Genomic DNA, 23,579 nt, shown 5'->3' with positions numbered 1-23,579 from the left:
AAATATAATGGCAGCTCTAGCACAAAAATTTATGTACCTATCACCTGAAATCTGGCAGATTTGATTCTCCCAGAAGAGGCAACTGGACCTACACATTTTTTCCCAGTTTGGCCAAGAAATAACAGCCGGTTAGATAAAGCCAGAATGACAAAGAGATGTCCAAGCTCAGCCTTTTTAAAGTAGCACTCCAAGATGGCTAGCAGCATTTCACTGGAGTATTAACTCCTATGTCAGTTCAAAACACAGAAGTTACCAGCCAGAGAAGACCTACTGATAATTGCAAGCTGAACACCCAAGTATCCCCAAAAATCTCTGCTGACTCTCCCTGCCTCTCAGTGCCCATGCTGGCTCTGTCCCTAACTTGCATAGACTCACTCTACCTACAGGCCTTTTATCAGGTGCCAGGATTTTGCAATGAAAAGTTGGCAACCCAGCTAACAGCCAGACAGGTGTCATCTTCTCGGCAGACAGTTACAATGTAAATCCCAGACACCTTCCAGCTGGTTTTGTTTATTTATTGTTGTAGTTCATATTTATACTAAGGCTGTCAACTAGTTTCAAGAATGTTTAGCCTTTCTTTTTAATCCAGAGATAGTGGCGTGATCTCGGCCCAGGTGTGTGCGTGCATGTGTGTGTGTGTGCATGTGTGTGTATATATTGGAGTGATTAACAAACAGAATCTTTATAAATAATTGGGCAAAATAAATTAAGTCCTGTTCATTAGCCAATGTAATGTAATGTAATATAATATAATGGTGTGTGTGTGTGTGTGTGTGTGTGTGTATTAGTTATGAATTACAGCGCGCCCACGTCATATGCGGGCACGCCTTACGCGGCTTGAGCATATGCGGGGCGGAAGGGGCGGCGCGTCCCATTCAATTGAATGGGCGCGCGTGCCTGTTGCTCCCCGCACGCTGCTGCGCCACCGTGCACGAGCCCCATTGTTTACAATGGGGCTTGAGCATAGGCAGAATTCGCCTTACGCGGAGGGATCCGGAACGGATCCCCGCATAAGGCGAGGGCCCACTGTACATACTTCTGGGATTCAGAAGAAACTTGTCAGAAGTGCTTGCAGTTTATCTGTTTTTAAATCAGACAGACAGACAGCAAAAATACTCTTCCCACCAACACATCAGTTCAATGTACTGTTCCTGTTTTACTCATCCCTCCTTGTCCAACATGAGTATTCATGTTTCTTAATAGAGAAGACTTAGAGAGATCTTCACAAGCAAAATTCATTCAAGGTTTGTTAGGTAGAGGCATCACAAGTTTGCCATGCATTTAGGAGTTAACCTGTCCTGAAAATCATTGTCGGTACCACCTGACAATAGGGGCAGATGCCAGTTGCCTAGAAGGAGACTCTGGTAAACCAGCTTAATTAAAACTGCCCCAGAGTTCAGACCAATTTCAAATATGTGATATTTTGGCAAGGGGGATTGCATTGAGTACTCTAAAGCAGCCCTAAGGGTTCTTGGATGAAACTTGGAAGCTGCTGACCCATATCAATCTGGAGTCATGCCCAGTTTTGGAACAGAATTTGCTTCTTTTTTTTTTTTTAGCCCTAGTAGATTATCTTCCTCTGGGAATTAAGAGGAGGAGGGATACTCTGTCAGTGATCTTATATCATTCTTGGGCTTTCAACACAGCTAATATATATATATATATGTTTCTGGTTTGGTGCAGTGGAAGGCACACATCATTGATAGTTTGACTAACTGCTGATGGCCATGAAACAGTGGGTGATGATTCCTGCTTTACCCATCAGATTTATTCTTTGAGGAACTGCAAAATTCAGTCTCATCCCTTAAAGCTAACTGAATTTTCATTTATTTCAAAGAAACAGATGCTTGCCATCCCATTCAAAGATCCACCCTGTTCTTTTGAGCTTTTTGGTCCAAATAAGACTAGGCAGCAAGTCCTTGTGATATTGCAGTTGTAACTTATTGTGATGTCACAAAGGCAAGTCAGGTAAACTTTGAGTGTGGAACTGGAACTGCCAGCTGATGAATAATGTCACAGAGATTAATTAGACTGGGAAGAAGTGGTGTTGACTAGATGGAGAACAGATATTTTATCTCTCCATTGCTTTCCTACCGAAAGGCAATCTACCCCAAAGATACAGTTTGCCCTTGAAGGGGTCATTTACTGTACCCACTTTGTTGAATCTCTACTACTGAAAGATTAGTCTGGCCCTTCCATTATATAGTATCTATTAGCAAAGAGAGAGAAAAAGCGATTTTTGGTAGCTCAGTATCTTCAAAAATGAAAGTGATCTTATTTTAACTGTTATATACCAGTTGACTATAATTCACTGAGTGTAAAATATTTATACCAAGGTAAACAGAGAAACTCAAGAGTTAAAAAGAATATAGGAAGATGTGGTCATTCAAAGAAATGCCATATTTAGAAGTGAACAATGGGAAAGCTATAATTAAAGATGTAAATGACATGATCAGTCATAAAGAGCTGGGAGAACACTAAATGTCCAAACTTGGATAGCCAAGCACAACAGGAAAACTTTATAACATGTCTTTCAGTTACAATTTTCACTATTGGATCTATTGTGCAGATCTGGTCAAATGTATGTAGTTAGATCAAAGTTGGTTAAGTTACTATTTTGGACTAACAACTTCCAAAAATCTACCAGTCATCATAAGAAGTGGCCATGCTGACTGGGGATTCTGGAAGTTGTAATCCAAAAAAGTAATTTTTCCCCAAAGTGTTATATAGATTTGAACTGTGTCTGTACATATAGCAGTGTTTATCATTCATGGAGAAAAATACAAAGCTGTGTTTCATTTCTTTCTCTGATGTAGGTTCAATCTATGGCCTTGGGGTAAGTCACTGTCATAAAGCCCCAGTTGCATAATATTTCAAAAAAGTTAACCAAGTAGACATGCAAAAAAGAAAAAAAGAAAGTATTTAGATAAACAATCCATGGAACAGTAATAATGCTGAGGTTTGACCAATTGAGCATGTGCTGAAATCTCCTGTATTACCATCATTTGGTCTTAAAGTACTTTTTGTTGACTGCATTGTACCCCAAATAAATTGTATTCATAGTTAAGTTCATATGTGTGAATGAAACAATGCTAAGGTGGATGGAATTACCTAACAGACTGCTTATAAATTGCTGACAAGATCCTTGCTGTAGCAGCATTCCCCTCCTTGGAGACATGCATTTCTTTTGTTAATTCCCAGTTGGAGAGGAAATCTCCACACAGCAACAAGCTCTCCTGGCAGGTGCCTGGTGATGGAAAGGGGTGAAAAGAGAGAGGATGGAAAAGTTTCACAGTGTGCATAATTAGGAGGACCAGGACCATTGCAGGGTATGCGTGAGGTTTAGCAGTTTCTCTACTACCAAGTTGGGGATCTTATAAAAACTGCATTTGAACATGTTTTGATGGAAGGTTGGACTATCAGTGCTGACTTCTGTTTTGCTGTTTTTCCTAAGTGGATTCTAGCTAGAGTTCCAAAGGGAACATTCATTATCAGAAATAAGATGTTGCTCATAAATTTTCTCAGGTGGGTCTAAAATCTTTTCAGTTTTCGACCTACTGGCTATTGTTATGCATTACTCCAGTGGATGGCATCGGAGACTAGTGTGTCTGAAAAGCAAACTGTATTATTTCAGAAAGAAGGGAAGGAAACTAACAAAGAAAGCAAAAATGTGGTTTAAAAAAAAGCCTTTGGCCTGTTACAGACTGCCAAAATAAAGCTTCTTCGGGTCTCTTTGGAGTTATGCTATTTAAATGATGCATGGGTCCTAAGAGTCCAGAGGTCACGCCAAAGCCACACTCCATTCCTAAGCACTAGAGTGCAGCTTTGGTGCAGCTTCTGGATTCTTAGGGTGCATGCATCATTTAAACAGCATACCTCTATGAGACCCAAAGCAGCTTTATTTTGGCAGTCTGTAACAGGCCTTTGTTTTCCTTTCCTTACACATTTGTAGCAACAATTTTTTTTTGTTCATTTGTTTAGTTAAATATTTTTTTCATGCTCAGGACAAAGATGGATGGTTTCAAGAACCGTTTTTTTACCTGTGCATCTTACTTATGTTCTCTACATCAGGGAGCCATGGTGGCGCAGTGTTTAAGTGCTGGTACTGCAGCCACTCACTCACAGTCTCAAGGTTGTGAGTTCAGTCCCAGCCAGAAGCTTAAGCTCAACTCAGGCTTGCATCCTTCTGAGGTCACTAAAATGAGTACCCAGCTTGTTGGGGGCAATTAGTTTACACATTGTAAGTCGCTTAGGGAGAGCTTAAGTGCACTGATAAGTGGTATAGAAATGTATGTGCTATCACCATTGCTATGTTTACAGGGAAAAGGGTTGCAGTAATGGTTGTAGACCAAAGGAAGTGGCCCTCCAGATATTGTTTGACTAAATCTCCCAGCAGCCTTAGCCAGCATAGCCAATGGTGATGGGTGATGGGAATTGTATTTTGGCAACATCTGTAGAGCCACATGATTTCCAGCCTTGGTTTAGGTCCAGCACTGGAAGAAAGTTCAATGTTTGGTTATGCCATAGATTTTCTACCAAAGAGGGGGCCCAACATGCATGCAGGTCCCAGATTCAGTCATTGGTACTTCCCAATGAAAGGGAATTATGGTATAGCCAGGCTGGCTTCAAGAACTAGGGATGGCCGAAAAGACGATTCCCCTAGCCAGTTGCCCTGGACAGTGATATGAACTTTATTGCAACACTATGACTTGAGTCTTAGCTCAACATGGGCAATTGAGGGTAGTAGGCTAGTTTAGAGGGCCAGGACAAACTGTGACTCACACAAAATACAGTTCTTCAACAGAGAAGAGTGACTGAGAGGGGTTTAGGAGGAACAGCTGGTGGTGAACAAGCTACTGCTCTTGCCCCCCCCTTCCCCCAAACAAGTATCTGCTGTTCTTCCTTATGGAAGAAGGGCTTGCTCTCTGGTGAGCCACTGCCTGTCAGACAAGATAGTATGGAATGAGATAGTCCAACAATCATATATATTCATTTATGATTCTGTGCAGCCAAAGGGGACATTCACAAAATTGCTTTATCAGAATTTGAACTGATTCCTTGACTTTTTTAAACCTGGGAAATTTGGTGGGGTGGTAGTGGTTCATTAGCTTTTGTAATGATTGTCTTCACTGTTTTAATTGTGGAGTAACTACAATGTTTGGAACTACTCTAAAGCTGAGTCTTTGTCTCCAGAGCCAAGTTAATTGTCAGTGATCACAGTGGCTTTACGTATGCTGGAGATGTCTACTAGTGTGGTCCTTCTACTCAGGAGCAGCAGACCACACTAGTAGACATGTGCATCTTATTTATGTCCTCCGTGTGATAAACTCCTTAGTCTTAAAATTGGTATTGTCCATTTATTATTTTATCATAATAAATGCTTTGATTTGGATTTCCTGCATGGCAGGGGGTTGAACTGGATGGTCCTAGTGGTCTCTTCCAACTCTACGATTCTATGATTCTATGATTCTATAAGCTCAAATAGTTGTAATAGCATTTAACTGGTTTTACTGCTGGGTCCCAGGTCCTACAATATCACTTTATGGCATGCTTATGGGAGTGAGCATGCCATGTGTTCCTCTCTGCAAATCTGTACTCTTCTTTCCTGATAGATTTACCAACATAGCAGGCAGTAGTGTTATTGGGCAGGTGCCTGGGATGCAGACCACACCAGGTGGCACCCCAGAAGAGAGGTAACACAAATAGGGCTCTCCACCTATTCCACCCCTCATGGCTTTGTCACCAGCTGGGCTCTGTTTCCAGAAAGGGAACTGAGGCAGCAGCGAGTTGCGTAGAAGGGTGAGTGTACCCATTATGGTGTGGCTGAGGTGGTGGCAAAGGCTGCAGGTGAGCAAGGCAATGAGAGCGCAGGGCAGGGCAGGCTGCTGCTATTGCTACCCCCTGTTGGCAACCTCCCCCCCTCAGCACAAGGTGTCCCCAAGCCTGGTGACACCATGGATAGCAGATCAGGTTGTTTTCAGGTTACATATAATTTGCAGGAAAGTCTCCTCTACCATTTTTATAATCTGACGGTAACACTAACACAGTAGTACTCCTCTTGGATATTCTCATGGCTAATAGGTTATATGCTGTGTGTGTGTGTGTGTGTGTGTGTGTGTGTGTGTGTGTAAAATGTAATCTTATCAATATGCTTCCTCTCTTTAATTTGCAGCAAACTCCATAAAGCTAGAAATGCAAAGTGATGATGAGGATTCTGACAGGAAGCCCTCGAGGCGGGAAGACAGAATCAGGGGTCATGATGAAGGGAGCAGCTTGGAAGAGCCTCTCACAGAAAACCATGAGATGTTGGAGAACAGAAAAATGCAGGAGCTGTCAGGCGAGGGAGGAATCCGGCTTCCGAATGGTAAACTGAAATGTGACGTCTGTGGCATGGTTTGCATTGGGCCCAATGTGCTTATGGTGCATAAAAGGAGTCACACTGGTAAGCAGCTGAAAGAAAACGTGATGACTGCCTTTGGCATCTGATGTTAATATTACCTGACATCTGTTCTCTTGCCTGTCTTGATTCACCAGTGATAATAAAGTGTAGCAAGGAATATCTTTTCCTTTCAAAATATATCAGTCTTTTGGCTAATTATAAAGAACATTGAAAAGCATAGATTTTGATCCTTACCCATTTGGCTGTATGAAGACATTTGAGAAATCATTATTTTCCTGTCAAGAGTCCTTCATTGTGAAGGGGCATCCTAAAATGGATATCATAAAATTAGAGTCTTCCTTTCCACTGGCTTCTAAAAATCCTTAAAACCAGGAAAATTCTCCTTTTCTCAGGTTCCTTTGTTTGGAGGTAAACTGGCTAAAATCACGACACCCATCACCATGCAGGACATACAGAAAAGTCTTATGAGTTTATCACATGGGACGAATCCCATGCAGAAACTAAATTTAAACTGCATTTGCGGGTTGTTTTTCAGATTATATTCGCGTGAAAGAGAAAAAACGTGAAAATAACCTGAATATGAAGTCATCAAAACCAGCTGCTTTTTACTTTCGACAAATTCCGAAAGTATAAAGTAGCTTTCCATTCAGATTATTTTCACGTTATTTCTCTTTCTTGCCAACACATCTGACAAACAACACCCAGATTTTAAAATCCCATTTCTGTATAGGATTTTACCAATTCACTCTCTGTGTAATAAACTCCTTAGTCCTATCAGGGAGGCTATGTCTGACAAGAACTATTCACTATAATAATAACTTTTAGCCTCCATTCACAGTTTAGCTTTCATGTACACACAGGAAATGTAGTGGATGGTTTGCAGATAGGCTGCAATGAAAAATTCTGAAGTCAGAAATCTGGTTTATTGTTCTTCAACTAAAGCTATATTCACATCTGCAAAAGAAACTTAACAATGCTAGTTGCAGCCAAGTCAAAAACAAAGCTGTACATTGCTAACCAGAAAATCTCTGTTCCTGCTCAATGTTTAGAAAAGTTACTGTGTGGCTAATCTCCAAAAAATACTTCTTCAAGCCTTGTTTCTGTTTGGCCCTATTTTTCCCCCAGACTGTCAACTTCTTAAGGACAGATCATGGCTAATCATGGTTTGATTAAATGGATCCTTGGTGTGATCCTGCAGGATTCTTGTAAAGTTTTTGCAGTGGTAAAAAAAATTGGATTTTTGAGTCTTTTAATATGAGTGAATTTGATGACCTCCCCACCCCCAGATAATTGATAAAAAAATCACTAGGATTTTTGGTTTCAATCATGTTTGTGTTTGTCTAGGGAGCAGTAATCCTGTTTTAAGTGAAACTTACTTAGAAGAATGTTCTAGTTGTGTTGATGCAATATATTTACAAGCAGATGTGTTTATCATTACAGTCATCATTAATAGCTTTATGAGCCTACAGTGTAAAAATATTCAAAATAAATAGTGACAATATTCATTCCATCTCAAGGAGGTCAAAATATGCAAAGTGGACGTTTCATAGTAGCATTTGCCCAACATTGCATGCAGATATGGAGGATAGCGAAGCTGAAGAGCAACTGATTCAGCTACTTTGTTTAGGATGGCATTTTGATTTTTAAAAACAAACAAACTTGAAAGCCAGTTACTTAATTTAAAAAAACACCACACTTCCAGGTGACAGGAGGAGGAAGACGGCCTACATATTTGGGTATGGAGTCAAATTAAGTCCAACTTCCTGCCTAAGGATCCTTAATTCAGGAGGATAAAAGTAAAAGCACTCCCAAACTTTGTTTAAGACAAAAGTGCATGTGTAGATAGTGGTGCTAATGAGGAAGGCTCACAGCTTGGTGTCAGAATATGTATTTGACACATAGAGATCTTAAGTGCAGTTTCTGGCATCTCCAATTAGAAAGGTTGCCATGTAGTATGGCTTCCGGAGAGTATGGGGACCTTCTGCTGTTTAAAAAAAGGCTGTATGGACAGTAATCTCAGTATAAAACAGATTCATATGTAAAAGTGGAGGACATGACTGGAGAGCAGTCATGCTTGGAAAGTTTTGGAGTACACTCCTGTAATCTGGGAGTTATAACTTCCCCAACTACTGCATAGTAATGGTTTAAAGTAATTGTACCCGAATGTACCATGGCTATAACTCTCAGATATTCACTTTGTGTTAGGTTACTGCAGGGTAAATATAGAGATAATTTGGACATTTTACACTTTAGGCACTTCAGTATTTTTCTTCAAAAGTAGCATTGTGTCCAAAAAAGATAGAGAGATTACATAAGGCACTGCCCTTGTTAGAGCCATTAGAGTTCCTATATTGAGGAATAGTGCTTGTTCCCTCTGTGCAAAAAGGCAGTGATGGCATCAGCTATTCAGATGTTCTCAACCATGTAGAAATGATTTCTCTTTTGATGTGTTGCTTTGTTCTCTGCTTTGCTGACCTCTGACATTACATAGCTATTTTATTATATGGAACTTTCTTTTTGTGGGGGAAAAAGACATTTCCCATTGCATGTTTAGGCTTCTACTTTAATTTCAGAGATGGCTGTTTCAAGTTCTATAGCATAAAAGATTGTTCAGTATGGGCTGTTCAAAGTGGCACTTCTTATACTGCTGTTGTAAGGATTCCTGGAATACAGTATATGCATGCAACAAAAGGAAGTGGTAGAGTTTTGAGATGGTAGAACAGAGTATGCCACATCAGATTATATTCTGGAAATATAGATACACTCACATATATGAGCAAAATTACCTTTACATGAACATCCCCTGCAAGGGGGGGACACAATAGAGAGTAGTGTAGACTGTAAACTTTCTCCATGATTTGTTAGGTTTTTATGAAAGGTTTTTAAATTTAGTAAAACATGCAGAAATTGTACCCCACCTCCACCTGCAATCTTAAAATGGTACAAGCCCTGCCTCCCTAGTCAGCTATGTTGTACCTTTAATGATTGTGTAAAGGAGGGAATTTCAGCAGGTATTGCTTGTCATGCGACCAGGTAAGCTCTGTCTAAATAAATGTTTTCTGAATTGTGCATGCATAGATGCAATTAAGGCTGAACTTCAGAGCCAAAGTGCAAGACCTCACAGCCCTTGCTAATGACCAGCAGCAAGTCAGGGCTAGAGAGAACAATTGCAAATAGGGTTGCCAGAGTGAAACCTGGAGATGGTTGTGCTTGTTGCACAAACACGGAACAAGCAACACCTGCTGAAGAGAAGGGCAGCTGTGCATCTGCAGGGTTACAGATGCTCATTTAACCATTAAAAATAATAATAAGTCATCCATTCTTACAGGGAAATAGAGCTGATTCCCAAGTAAATGTAAATCCCATGTAAATCCCAGACACCTTCCAGCTGGTCTTGTTTGAAATATGGGATGCAGATGCAAACTCACTTGTATTCCAATGTTATCATAACTAAAGTATTTAAGTGAATGAAAAATATGAACTTCTACATGCTGAGTTTTGTTTTGATCTTAACTTGAGATGTGAAGGCCTGGAGTAAAGGTGGAAAAAATCAGGAGAATCCCTTTCCCTCCCAAGCCTTTCTTCTCCAGGAAATTTACACACACACACACACACACACACACACACACCCTCAGTATTTGTCTGTTGCTAAAATGGATCCACTATAGTTGAGACTAAGGAAACTGTCACAAGGGGGACAAGATGTCCTTGTCCCATCCCTGTCCCACCCTTCCTGTGCGATTGTACAAAGAACATATGATGTCATCATTATCGCATGGCATGTTCTTATCGTGTGATCGTGATATGATTTTCAGATGACATTGCACTTATCCCATCCTTCTCCTGCCCCTGAAGTGGCATGGCCCCATCAGTTTGTATTAATGAAAACTCACATTAATACAATGACGGGGCCACTGAAGGGACAAGGATTGGATAAGTGCAGACGCGATAAGGATGGGATTGATCCTTCCTTACCTCGTGTGATAATCTTCTAACAGTTGGATTTAGGCCAGGGTCTCTAATTACCTAGTTACATCACTTGGAATGAAAACACTTTTCCTACCCCCAAAATCCCTTTGCAGTTCAGTCCACCAAAAATGGTTACTCCTCCACCTGCCACATACCTCTTTAGTCACTTGTGGTAGATTGAACAATCAAGCGAGCAAGAGAGAGATCCACTTTATTCAAACTTCCCTGCCTGATCTCCTGGAGGGAGTTCTTACTTGTGATGATGTAACAGGTGCAAAGTAAGCAGATAAGTAGGCAGTAATTGAGGCTGTGAAATATAATTAGCTAGCCAGCTCTCTCTGGAATGACATCAACATGCTCCATGAATTACTTCTCCGCCTTTTGTGAATGTGCATGCTTTGTACTGCACAACATCACTGCCAAAATGTACAAAATAGTTTTGTTACAAAGGGATCAGTTGGTGCATATTTTTATGCAGCATTTCATTAAAATATTTGAACTGATTAAATCAGTGCCTTCTCAGAGCATATTTATTATGAGCTTCCAGAATTCTGCAGAAGAGGTAGGAGATGAGATATAGGCACTAAGCAGTGAGGCCTGGGAGAACTGGGAGTCAAGCCTCCTTACTAGATCAGGCTGAGAAATCTTTTGGGTCAGGAACAGAGCCTGGCTGCAGGTGGAGGACAGGGCTGCTGAGAGAGGTGCTGGGCTTGAGGCAAGATACAAGATAACCCTTTCCCCCTCAAATTTAGTAATAGAATTTATAGCTATTCTCAGGGTTTCAGGTATTTAATATTGAGGCTAGTTGCCTGGGCATAAAATGCCAATCTGATCTCTCAAGGCCTGGGACCTCCAGAGATCTGGAGACTTTGCTACCCTCCCATCCTCTTTAGCCCTGGTAAAAGGTGAGGCCGATAAGTATGGAGCGAATAGCAGGATCTCTCAAGCTCTGCAGCCTGTACTTCACTCTCCACAATTTCTTTACCTTCAACTGATATTTCACATGGTCCTTTGGAGACCCTGAAAGGGCTACACCAGTGCATTTCAGGCTACCTGAAGTAGAGGACCAGCAAATATTCCCCCATTCCCCCAGTGTCCAGGCATCAGTATCATATTTATACCCAGACAGCTAGCCTCAAGTAATAGTGCTGGATTAAGGAGTAGCCTAAGTAACATGCCTACTTTTTCATGGGGAATGCAGTCCCATGTAGGGTAGTCTGCTTACTCAGTTCCAATAACCATCTTCTCCCAGGACTTTGATCTTTTTAAAAAAAAACTTATTAAAATTTTTGAAATACATTAAGAATTACAAATATTAAATTGAAGAAAAAGAGAATAAAAGAGAAAAGAGAAGGAAGAGGAAGAGGAAGGAAAAGGTGACTTCCAATTTTCCTTTCCTTTCTCTCTAAAAGGTACAACATATTTACTTTTTTCTGGTAGTTTAGTCTTGCTAATCATCAACATCAAAAGCTACAAAGTTATTTTTTTTCCCACACAAAAGTCTATAAGTGGTTTACAGGCATTGAGAAATATCACTGACGACGCTTCCCTAATCAAACCCGACATTTTCTCCATTTCTACTAATTTGCCAGTTTCAGAGTAATGTTGAATTCTTCCATCTTTGCACATAGAACAATCTTGCTGCCATGCTCACATACTGAAGTAATCTTCCATGATTCTTTTCCATTTATGCATCCATCAGTCCTCAAATAAAAAGTTCCAGTTTTAGTTTAATATTAATCTTTTTAATCCTCTGCATTAATGTGTGTACAGCTGACCTGCCATACCCACAGAATCTTTATCCAGAAATTCAATCATCCACAGCTTGAAAATATTTTTAAAATTATAAATTCCCAAAAGCAAACCATGGTTTTGCCATTTTATATGGGGGCCATCATTTTTCTACACCATTGTATTTAATGATACTTGAGCATCCACAGATTTTGGTATCCATGGGAAGTCCTGCACCCAAATGCTCGTGGATACCAAGGGCCCACTTTGTTTGGATCCAGTTTTTTTAGAGCTTTTTCACATGTCCACCACACATACCTATCTTGTTGATGTTCGCTTTCATTACTTACTCCAGATACTGGCTCAGAGCCTTACCTGACTCAGGTAACAAAATACATCCCTCTTTCTGTGGCATATCTTAGGCTGCCATCTAGATATAGGACTGATATGGAGATGGCTAAAAGTACAATTTCAATGATGTACAAAGGGAAAAAGGAGGATACCCTTAGATTGAGAGACAGTGAAATAGTTAGCAGTAGTGGGTCCTGTTACAAATAACTAGGTTAATTGCACATTGCATATCCTTTATCCAGAATTCTAAAATCTGAAATACTTCAAAATCCAAAATTGTCCCCATGGGGAATAATGCACAAAATTATTTAAAATATTATTTATAAAATTACTTTCAGGCTATGTTTATGAAGCCTATATGAAACATAAAAGAATTTCATGTTTAGACTTAAGGTCCCATCTCCAAGATATCTCATTTTGTATATGAAAATATTCCAGAACCTGAAAAAAAATCCGTAACACTTCTGGTTCCAAACATTTTGGTTAAGGGAGATACAACCCTTATAACATCTCACTTCGACTTGATAATGTATGTGCTTTGCTTTGACCTTCTGTTGCCTTAAGGAGGCTACTATTTTAATGCAAATATTCCACTCATCTCAATAGACCTATATTTGAAGTGAAAGGGAGCTTGGGGTTACAACTTTGGGAGCCTGAAGGTCATCTATGGTCTCACATTTAGTCTTTTTTGGTCAGTAGGACTACAATTTCTCAAGAAGCGTGGGTGTCCCAATATGCAGGAGAGCTACCTGTCCAGCCACAGAGAGTTCCCTTGCCATCACCACCATCATCATAACCATCATCATCATCGTCATCATCCCCTCCTCAATCATGCTTATGTCTGCTTTATTAAGTTCTAATTGTCAGTTTGAACCTTAGTCCCATAGGATTTTTATGTCACCATTTTCAGCAATATTTTCAGGCTTATGCTCCCACCAATTCTTTGTGGATGAAACTCATGTTTTTGTATAAACTCCAATGCATGATTGAATTCATCGATCTATTTTTATTTAATTTGTGTGATCTTGCTGAACAAACTGATAATGAGTTTAAAAGTTCCAGTTTGTTTTTACATAGGTGAAGTTTCCTATCTTTATCCAACAGACAAATTTTTTACTTCATGCCGTTTATTTGAACTGCCTGTTCTTAGCCACAAATATAAGTCCTTCAGTTTCTTTCTAGGCAAAAGGCAACTGATAGTTGTCTGAGAAGCATACATAATTACTGAATCTTAGATCCGGTTTGATTTTTAAGATCTACAACTACAATTTAGCTTCAACTTTCAAGAATTAAAGCTATTGATTATTTTAAATTAGTCATTGTTTTGAGACAATAATGAAGGCTAACCTACAATGAACTACACCTTGAAAATCCTAAATTATTTCAGTGTAAGCTTGTCCCAGCTACTTAACTACTTTAAATGCAAAACATAATAAGTAAATTAACAAAGTAATTGCTTTCTTTTCTTTCAATAATCTTAACTTTGTGGCATTGTAAGATAGCAGGTGGAGAAAGCTCCTGTTCTATGGCAATTAAGATTTGTGGATTATCTTTCCTGAAAGCAGTTTAAGGGTGCATGTCGGGTGTTTTTTTCCCCGCATGTAGAAAGAACAGTCTGTGATGTGGCCATGAGAAGGCCATGCAAGTGCTATTTTATTGTGTTGGCTCTCTTCTATTCTGCTTGAGATGCAATAACAAAAATTAAACTCTAGGCCAGTGGTTCTCAACCTTCCTAATGCCATGACCCTTTAATACAGTTCCTCATGTTGTGGTGACCTCCAACCATACAATTATTTTCATTGCCACATGCAAATACAGTTGGCCCTTCTCATACACAGATTTTTTATACACGGATTTAAGCATACACAGTTTGAAAATGTCCCAAAAAAGTATAAATTTACCTTGATTTTCCATTTTTGATTAGGGACACCATTTTGCTATGTCATTATATTTAATGGGACTTGAGCATACACGGATTTTGTTATACACAGGGGATCTTGGAACCAAACCCCAGCGTATAACAAGGATCCACTGTATGTGTTTTCCAATTGTCTTAGGCGATGCCTGTGAAAGGGTCGTTCAACCCCCGAAGGGGTCCCGACCCACAGGTTGGGAACCACTGCTCTAGGCCCACCAGAGATGCCAACTTTTAGCAGTGTCTGAGGTATTTTTCCTTAGCAGTAGTAGAGTGTGGAAGCACCAACTCCATTTTCAGTATTTGGCACTGTACTGACCACCCTTGAATATGAAGTCAAAGGCTTTCATGGCTGGTATCCATAGTTTTTTTGTGGGTTTTTCGGGCTATGTGGCCATGTTCTAGAAGAGTTTCTTCCTGATGTTTCACCAGCATCTGTGGCTGGCATCTTCAGAGACTGAAGACCCTTGAATAACACACAGAAACAGTTGACTTCTTCCATGTCCTTGGAGGCTCTTTATTTCCAGTTGTTGCAATTTATACAAGATATTAACAAACACTTCTTTCGACTCTCATCAACATACTTCTGCTGTATCTGAACAAACCATCAATACTCTTGAACCAGTACACCAACCTTTCCACTCCTCTCCAACCACTTTCAACAACCCACACATATATTGGGTCTTAGTGCAGTTATATAGAACATATAAACTAAGGGTTGTCACCTGGTGCTACTTAACATTGTAAGCCTTTGCATCACTTCAAGTACTGTGACCTAACAATCTCAGCCACTTCAGCCACACAAAATATGTTTATACTTATCTTAAAGGAACATTGCTTCCAACATACTGTTCAGTGGATGCAGATAGAAGTGTGGGAAAATTTCCAAGCAACCAAAAATGGGTTCTTATTTGGAGTGCTTCTTGTCAGTGAAATTTCAGGCACCTGCACAAAATGCTCCATATTTGTATTTACATTATGCAATGCTGTCTTGAAAGATGTTCCTCTAGATTTTCCTTGGAATCTACAAGGTCATATGAATTTTGCTGCATAGGTAATTAGATCTTGGGCCTCAGTAGCCTTTTCTAACTAATGGTGGTTCTCCAGGTATTCAGTAGATATCCTGTTACCTGAAGAACTTTCAACTGGAGTTGGCAAGGATGGAACCTGTGGCTTTTAACATGCAAAGCATGTGCTTTACCAATCAGAAATGGCTTGTTTTCAACTTTGAGATCTGTCATTACATTTAATTTTAGATGCCTCTGATTGCTGAACAATTGGATGGATTATTTGATTACCAAATGCTGAAGAATGAAAAGTAGGACTTCTCAACGGACTCAGGTTGAGTTCTTTCTACCACCACAGTTAACAGAGCTCTTACTGTTAAATGTGATGCCATGTGCTTTGAAAAAAAAGGCTTCCAACCATTCTAGATTTTAAATGTATATGTTTATTAATGCACTCTGCTTCAACTTTCAATAGAATAGATTTCTACCTTTGTCAGCCATATGTTCCTCAGTGATTGTCTCCATTGTGTTCTCCTTTGTAGGTGAGCGTCCCTTTCACTGTAACCAATGTGGAGCATCCTTCACACAAAAGGGGAATCTACTGAGGCACATCAAATTACACTCTGGGGAGAAACCGTTCAAATGTCCCTTCTGTAGCTATGCTTGCCGAAGAAGGGATGCCCTCACAGGACACCTCAGGACACACTCTGGTGAGTCTGTATTCCCTTTCATATCTGATAATATTGAAGCAATGGAATCTGCGTTTAATCACAGTCTTCTTGTGATACGTGGAGACATTCAAAGTAGGCTCTGTTAGGTGCTATGATGCTTAAGTTTGGGTTACAGCTTTCAACTGTCCCTCAGATAGCTGTGATGGAGAATCAAACAATTGTTGATCACTTATGTTGTACATTTTAGTGTTTATTTTCTTTACTCAAAATAATTATACTGCTAAGAATAACTTTGAAGTATTAAGTTATTTTTAACAGTGTAATTATTTTGAGTAAAGAAATTTCTTTTATTGATAGGAGTGGAAGATTTGTATGTTTTTGAGAACTGGAAAGGTTTTTCAAGATTACTTTCTAGCTGTGGAAAGTCATAAACCAGTCCCCAGCTGTTAAACCCCAAAGATCTGTTTCCTACTGATAAGATAGACAATAGAGTAAAGAAGGGCCTCTACCACATTTAGGCTGGATGCTCCACTTTCATTTTACAGATCACTCCTTCACTGATAATGCTGAACATCAGTTTTTAAGATAAGAATTGCGGTTCCTTTCTCTGCAGGAAAAAATTTATCAAGCTATGCAGGAAGAAATAAATCTTCTAAGGAACAGACTGCTCAGGTGCAGGTGATGATCCTAGTCTACAAGGGATACCATCTTTGTAAAAAAAAAAACAGTTGACCTGCATTGGTTTTCAATTTTGAGCTTTCAACCTAAAGTGGCACATAAAATTTATCTTGTGAGAAGTTGAGCAACAAATGAACACTACCCAATTCCTTTATTAAACTTAACCTTTAGTGATGTCTTGTGCTAAATTTCACATCTAGTGTTTTGATTAGGTGTCAGAATAGGTTCTACTTTCATTGTGGAAAACTACTTTCCTACCCTGATGATTAAAAAAAAAATCTTCAGCTTCAAGTTACTCAAAGTAGGTCCTTCTTTAGTTTGTGCACAATTTTCTGAATGTTAAACACAGTGCCATCTCTAGCATTTTAGGATGGAAGGAATAGTGATGAACCACTGGTTGATTTCTGGTGGGTGACTTAGGGACTGTACAAACAGCTTGTTCAGGGGCGGCTCTGTGCCGTCTCTGGAAGCACTGGGATGAGGATGCGGCAGCCACACACCACACCCCCAACTCCGTGCAAATAGAAGCCGTAAAACACGGTTCCTATTTGCACCCTAGAAGGGCCGCGGCGCAGCGTTATGATGGCCTTTGTGTGCAGCGCCATTTGGACACTGCACATTGTTGACATCATCGTGGCGTGCCCCATCTGAATCAAGATGGCGCTCGGACGGCAGACTAGGGTTTCTGAGCATGTAAACGCTCAGCTCTTATCTAGCCATAGTCCGCGTACAGGCCGGCATAAAGTGCCAGTTTGAATACCCCCTTAGTGCTTGGGGGTGCCTGCTATTCTTGCAGGCTACAATTCCTGCATTGAGTAAATTTTGGTCTTATTGAGGAAGTTACTTCTTGTTAGAGTACATACTCATGATCAATGAGCAGAGACTGTTTATTTGTTTAATTCCCAAATATACAGTTTTATTGGTGGACCACAGGATTCTACTTTTTTAAAAAAAATTGGGGATGCAAGTTAGCCCCCATCTGTGTTGATAAAAGTTATTATGTTCTGTCATGTTAAACACACAAAAGTGCTAATATTGGTAGCACATATCATTAGTGACTAATTCATTTGTTCTCACTAATCTATGAAGTTCTAGCAAGTTGGTTACTATGTTTCTTTCAATAGGTAAAGGCGCAGTTTGCAAAAAAAAAAAAAAGCATTGGAAATTTTATATACAGGAAACCACAGCAATATCACAAATGGGGGCAAATAAAGTAGAAGTAATTAGTGGATATCTAGAATAAAGATATCCATCTTCATTTTCTTCATCTTTGCAGGCAAGAATAAATAATTCCTGCAGTTTTTCCCTGCTGGATTGAAATGGGAAGATTTATATTTAGTTCCCAATTGCTGTTCATACTTTGGGAAATATTTGTCTGTAAAGACTGCACATTATTTTCTATGTAGATACACACTTTGTATGCAGAAAAACAAACTCTCTGTGCAAAGGTGTACACATGGTGTTTTTATGCAGAAGTACTTTTTTTGGTAGAGAAATACGATTCTTGTGCAAAATTGCATGTGCTTGTTTTTTTTTTTAACAAAAAACATGTTTTTTGTGCAAAAATACAAATGGTATTTTCCTTGTGCAGAAATATATTTTTTCCTGTATTCTGTGAATAAAACATGTTTCTGTATATATATATAAAAAACAGGCATATTTCTTCAGAGATAAATACTTGTTCACACGAATTGTAAATAATCTTGCAGTAGCTTTTAGTCTTCCTGATGAGGTTTCTTTTACAAATATTATTTCCATCTAAAATTCCTTCTTAGTTGCTTAGTGCACAGTAAATACTTAGCGGAGACTAGGGAAAATGTAGATTATCAAGCAATTTGGTTTTTAACCTAAAATGAAAAGTTTATAATGTAAGGTACTGCACTTAGGGCAGAAAATGAAATGTACAGATATAGGATGTGTGATGCCTGGCTGAATGAGACTACATGTGAAAGGGATCTAGGAGTCCAAGTAGACCACAAATTGAACATGAGTCAACAGTGCGATGCAGCAGCAAACAAGGCCAATGTGATTTTAGGCTGCACCAATAGAAGTATAGCGTCTAGTTCAAGGGAAGTAATAGTGCCACTCTATTCTGTTGTGGTCAGGCCTCACCTGGAATATTGTGTCCACTTCTGGGCACCACAATTAAAAAAGGATGTTGAGAAACTGGAGCATGTCCAAAGGAGGGTGACTAAAATGGTGAAGGGTCTGGAAACCATGCCCTATGAGGAACGACTTAGGGAGCTGGGGATGTTTAGCCTGGAGAAAAGAAGGTTAAGAGGTGATATGATAGCCCTGTTTAAATATTTGAAGGGATGTCATATTGAGGAGGGAAGTAGCTTGTTTTTTGCTGCTCCAGAGACTAGGACAGGAAGAGATTTCACCTCAACATTAGGAGGAACTTCCTGACAGTAAGGGCTGTTTGACAGTGGAACAAACTCCCTCGGAGTGTAGTGGAGTCTCCTTCCTCAGAGTTCTTGAAACAGAGGCTGGATGCTTTGGCTATCTGTCAGGGATGCTTTGATTTAGATTTCCTGCATGGCAGGGGGTTGGACTGGATGGCCCTAGTGGTCTCTTCCAACTCTATGATTCTATGATAATGGGAGCTAAATGTGGTAAGAAAAGGCAGGATCTGCCCACCAAATGCACAGCCCAGAAAATATTTAGATTTACTGTATTGTCTTCTCCTTCCAATTTCTTCCCTAAAACCTGGAAGCAAGTCTCAATAATGTGAAAGGATCATATTTAGCATTAGCATTTTTAATATAGTGTCATCACTGTGCATGGTATTTTCTAAATAAAAAATAAAACAAAACATGCCAACAATCTAATTAGGACATGACACAAAAGGAAAAAGTGATAGCAGTGTGGGGAAGGATTAAGTCCAGCCGATACTGCCTCTTTTCTCCTCTTGAGGCCAGAACAGTGACAGTTGGGATGGATGGATGGCCTTTCATCAGCTTCTGGGCCTAGACATAGTGAAGCTGCACTTACCTCTTCTTCTCTGTTTCTGCAGCTATATTATATTGTTTTCAGGCTGCATTTGCTCACTTCACCTACAGCTTTACTTGTATCCTAAATTACTTGATGTGTACAGAGAATTTGTTGGCTTTGTACAATAGCCTAGGTTCTCAGTGGCAATCAAATGAATGCTAGTTCTTGATCATGAAACTATTGTGAACCTGGTCCTTGGTGGACATTAACTGCATTCCTATCTTTTGTTCTGTATAAAAGGACATGCAGTTTCGTCCTGCGAGCTTCCCATTTTTTAAACTCAATTTCAACCCTCTGGCTATTTCCCCATTTGTTTCCTTAATCAAAATAGGTCGTTCCCTTCTCCCTACTTCTCCTTCCAGGCTAACTGCACAGTGTTCTCCTTCCAAATAACTGCACAACAGGAAGTGTTGGTTTGCACACATTTTGCGTAATTGTGCTATGCTGATTTCTGGCAAGGCATGCAAGGCTCCCTGCCCTGTGTGTAGAACAGAGGAAGAGATTTATATCTTAACTAAATGTTGAGCTGTGGTTTCCATGTAAAATGGATATGAGAAGTCTACGCAGTTGTTTGGGGCTAGCCTGTTAAAAGTGGATGATAAGAATACAAACAGATGGTGGGGGAGGGACTTAGAAACATCAAAAAAGGCACCTTTCCTTGAGATGCACAAAGATTATTTAAGCTTTGTTCAAAGAAAAGCAAAAATTGGCTCTTTATATGGGCCTTTTGAGATCATGAATTTAATCCCATCATGTTTTCATCATTTACCTACAGGAGTATGCTTTCCTTCCCCTGTGGGGAGATTGTAATTCTTTAAGTCATTTCAATATGGTTTCTCTACCTGCCAGAATAGAAGCAATCATTCCAGGAGAATGGACAGGGTCACTCCAGAGAGGATCTGCTTTGACATCTTTTTTTAATGTCTTCTGCCAGGGCTCTTCACTGTATGGAAAAATGACTATTAAAATTCACTGTTTTTTATCAATTGAGGCAGCTCTACAAATTTTCTCTCAGGTCCTAAGTCATTTTTGTAGTAATCAAAGGCCACTGGCCAACTTTGCAAAAATAAGATGGGCCAGTCAGTTTTGAATGTGTCTATTCTCCCTTCTTTCTGCATTAGTCTACAAATTTGAGAACAAGGGGAAGGACGCGAGTTTTAAAAAATCTCAAATAAGTATGTACAGTCACCCCTCCATTTTCGCAGACTTGGAAACTGTGTCCCTTGCCTGTTCGCGGGTGGCAAACCGAGGTGGACAAAATGGGGCCTGCACCATATATGTCAACAATATCTCACTTCTATCTCAACAGTTTTTAAAAGAAGCTAAAGATGGCTCACAACAGTAAATTAAGACAAATGTAATAAAAGGGATCACTAAAAGCAGTTGAACACAAAAACCACAAAGTAGCTGTTAAGATAATTGAGGCATCTCCATTAAAACCAGAGCCAGCCCTGCTCACCGGATGATTTCACTGAAAAGTCAGCTGGAAAACTGAACAGGCTCACCAGGTTCAGTAACTAGTTCAGTCAATGTCAAGAAGACAGCTAGGCATAGCTGTAGCTAGGCTGATCAGGTGCAAAGAAGGACAGATGTTTCAGCCGTAAGAGAGAAGATAGGGATAGGCTTGAGGCCTTTCTTCAGAGAAAGTTTGAAAACACCTGAACCAGAGGAGAACCTTTCAGGGGTTCAGAGAGAGATGAACTTTGGGAACTCTGAGGCTAAGTAATGGCAAATATGTTACCCTGCAGCACAATACAAAAAAGCTTACATACCAGCCTTATGGCGTCTCATCTCTGTTGAGAGAGTGTCTTTTTCAGTGTGGCCTGAAGGTCAATGTATTCTAGATATCCCTGGATAAGGCAAAATTGTATATGGAGAACAGTCTTCAAACTCACTTTTTTCTTCTGTGAGAGGCATAAAGGAGATCTATGGAAAGATGTTCTGGAAAGTGTGTGCGTGTGTGTGTTAGTCAGGGTTGGGAATTCTCCAAGAAACCATTTACTGTACACACACATGCAAACATTGTGCTTTCTACCACACTGTTACAGGTTTTCTCCTTCATCAGCTAGCTAGTATCTGGGGACACTGCAGTGGGGCTTAGTTTGCTTTGGATCAAATGGTACTGGATATTTGGCTGCTTTTTTGCTCTCTTTCCAACTTTTACAAGTTTTATAAGTTTCTCTCTCTCTTTTTTTTTAACCTGTTGTACATCACATGGGAGAGTCTTCTAGGATTAAAGAAAGAAAAGAAAGAAATACCAGGTTATTGCCATAGCGGCAAAAACACACACAACACCTTGAAATCGTTGCTAATCCTACTATAAGGGTTGCTATAAATTGGAAATGACTTGAAGGAACACAACAACAATAACAACAAGTAGCTTTATGGGGTGTGTTTCAGTTGATAGAACTGATTTCTAAAGATGTCATAAAATAAACAGCATGAAATATTTGGGGGAATGATATGCCCTGTGAATACATATTTACTGTATGTATCTCTGTTCATCTGCTAATCCTGTTGCAACAATATTCTTCATTTGTTAAGATACAGAGCTTCATCTAGATGTTCCACCTATGACATGGGTTGAGGACAGCATCCTCTCTAAAGTATAGGTATAGTAAAATATGTCAGTAACCTGATAGGAACATAATTTTGTATCCTGGAATTGACAGAATACATAAGAAATTTAAACCACTAAGAATGGATGTGCAAAATAGCACACAATTGAAATTCTCTTCTAGTGTGGGTAGTAATGGATATATGACAAATGTGTTCAACAGCAAACAAAGCAAAATCACTTATTAGGAGGGGAGTCTACTCATATCACCGTGGACACACCAGATCTCATCCAGTTTGGAAAGCTAAGGCTTGTATGAGAGACCACTAGGGAATGACAGGGCAAAGAAAGAATCCTGAAGTCCAGAAGAGCCTATTAGAGTTAATTACATTGGGTTAGATGAACCAATGTCTGACCCAATACATGAGAGCGTCCCATATTTGTAAGTCATCCAGTCCTATGCCAAAGCTGTCAGTTGGCACAGTAAACCATAATAAAGATTTCCCGAAGCACATAGAAAGAGCAGCCCAGGATACATTGGCGCCTGAGACGAAGGACAAGGTGCCAATGGTCTGTCAGTAAACTTGAGTTCAGCATTGACAGTTAGACACAGCTCTCAGCCACAATGGAGACAGCAAACTAATTTGAAGGGCCTCAGCAGATATTGTGCCATGCAGATTCTCTGTCCTTCAAGGAAAGTGAACAGCCAGGAAATTCTGGAAGAACAACCAGGAGTTTGCTACTGCTGCCCCCCACCTATGTTTGCTACCTGAGCTGATCATTTCGCTCTGTGTGATAGTTAGGTGAACCCAATGTCTAGGTTTTGGTATTTCTGGCTTCACTGCTCATAGAAACTAAGTTATGGGACATATGGGTATGAACATCTTACCCAGTGCACTGTTCTCACTTTTCAAAAGTGCTGACCAAATACAGTTTTCTCTTAGTGTTCCTTGTCCGTCCTCCTATTCCCTTTGTCCTGCCCAAGAGCTGAGCCTGTGGGACTGGCATGTGTGGAACTCAGTAGTGGTGTAGCAAGGCTTCATGCCAGCTCCATTACTCATTCTTTATCCTGTGATTTCTCCCTTGTCTGCCGTCTCCACACCCTATGGGCCCCCCCATTGATCCATGCAGGGGAGTCAGAAAAACCTGCTTGTCCACAAACCTGTTCCTTCTTGCCAAGAAATGGTCCTGGTTCTTGTAGATGCTAGGAATAGATTAACCAAATAATATGACATGTAGAGCTTGTGGGCATATCCAGTGTACGTTATCTAGATATGTATTTTATTACAGGCACAGCGAATGTCCT

At 39.9% G+C, this 23,579-nt stretch overlaps 1 protein-coding gene across 6 annotated transcripts in view; it reads left to right on the top strand.

Moving 5' to 3' along the window:
* The window catches only part of IKZF2 (IKAROS family zinc finger 2), a 125,764-nt gene that overhangs the window by 63,144 nt on the left and 39,041 nt on the right, over window positions 1-23,579 (top strand). For 4 of the 6 annotated variants that reach the window (XM_042446373.1, XM_042446369.1, XM_042446370.1 and 1 more), the window contains 2 exons: window positions 6,173-6,442; window positions 15,916-16,083. In XM_042446373.1, the coding sequence (XP_042302307.1) occupies window positions 6,173-6,442; window positions 15,916-16,083 (438 nt within the window). The remainder of the gene's footprint in view (window positions 1-6,172; window positions 6,443-15,915; window positions 16,084-23,579) is intronic. The other 2 variants (XM_042446375.1, XM_042446372.1) reach the window with 1 other exon arrangement.

This window comes from Sceloporus undulatus, chromosome 1 (assembly GCF_019175285.1).
Source record: "Sceloporus undulatus isolate JIND9_A2432 ecotype Alabama chromosome 1, SceUnd_v1.1, whole genome shotgun sequence".
Taxonomy (NCBI): domain Eukaryota; kingdom Metazoa; phylum Chordata; class Lepidosauria; order Squamata; family Phrynosomatidae; genus Sceloporus; species Sceloporus undulatus.
The sequence above is the reverse complement of the archived record's forward strand: the minus strand, read 5'-3'. Positions and strand labels throughout refer to the sequence as shown.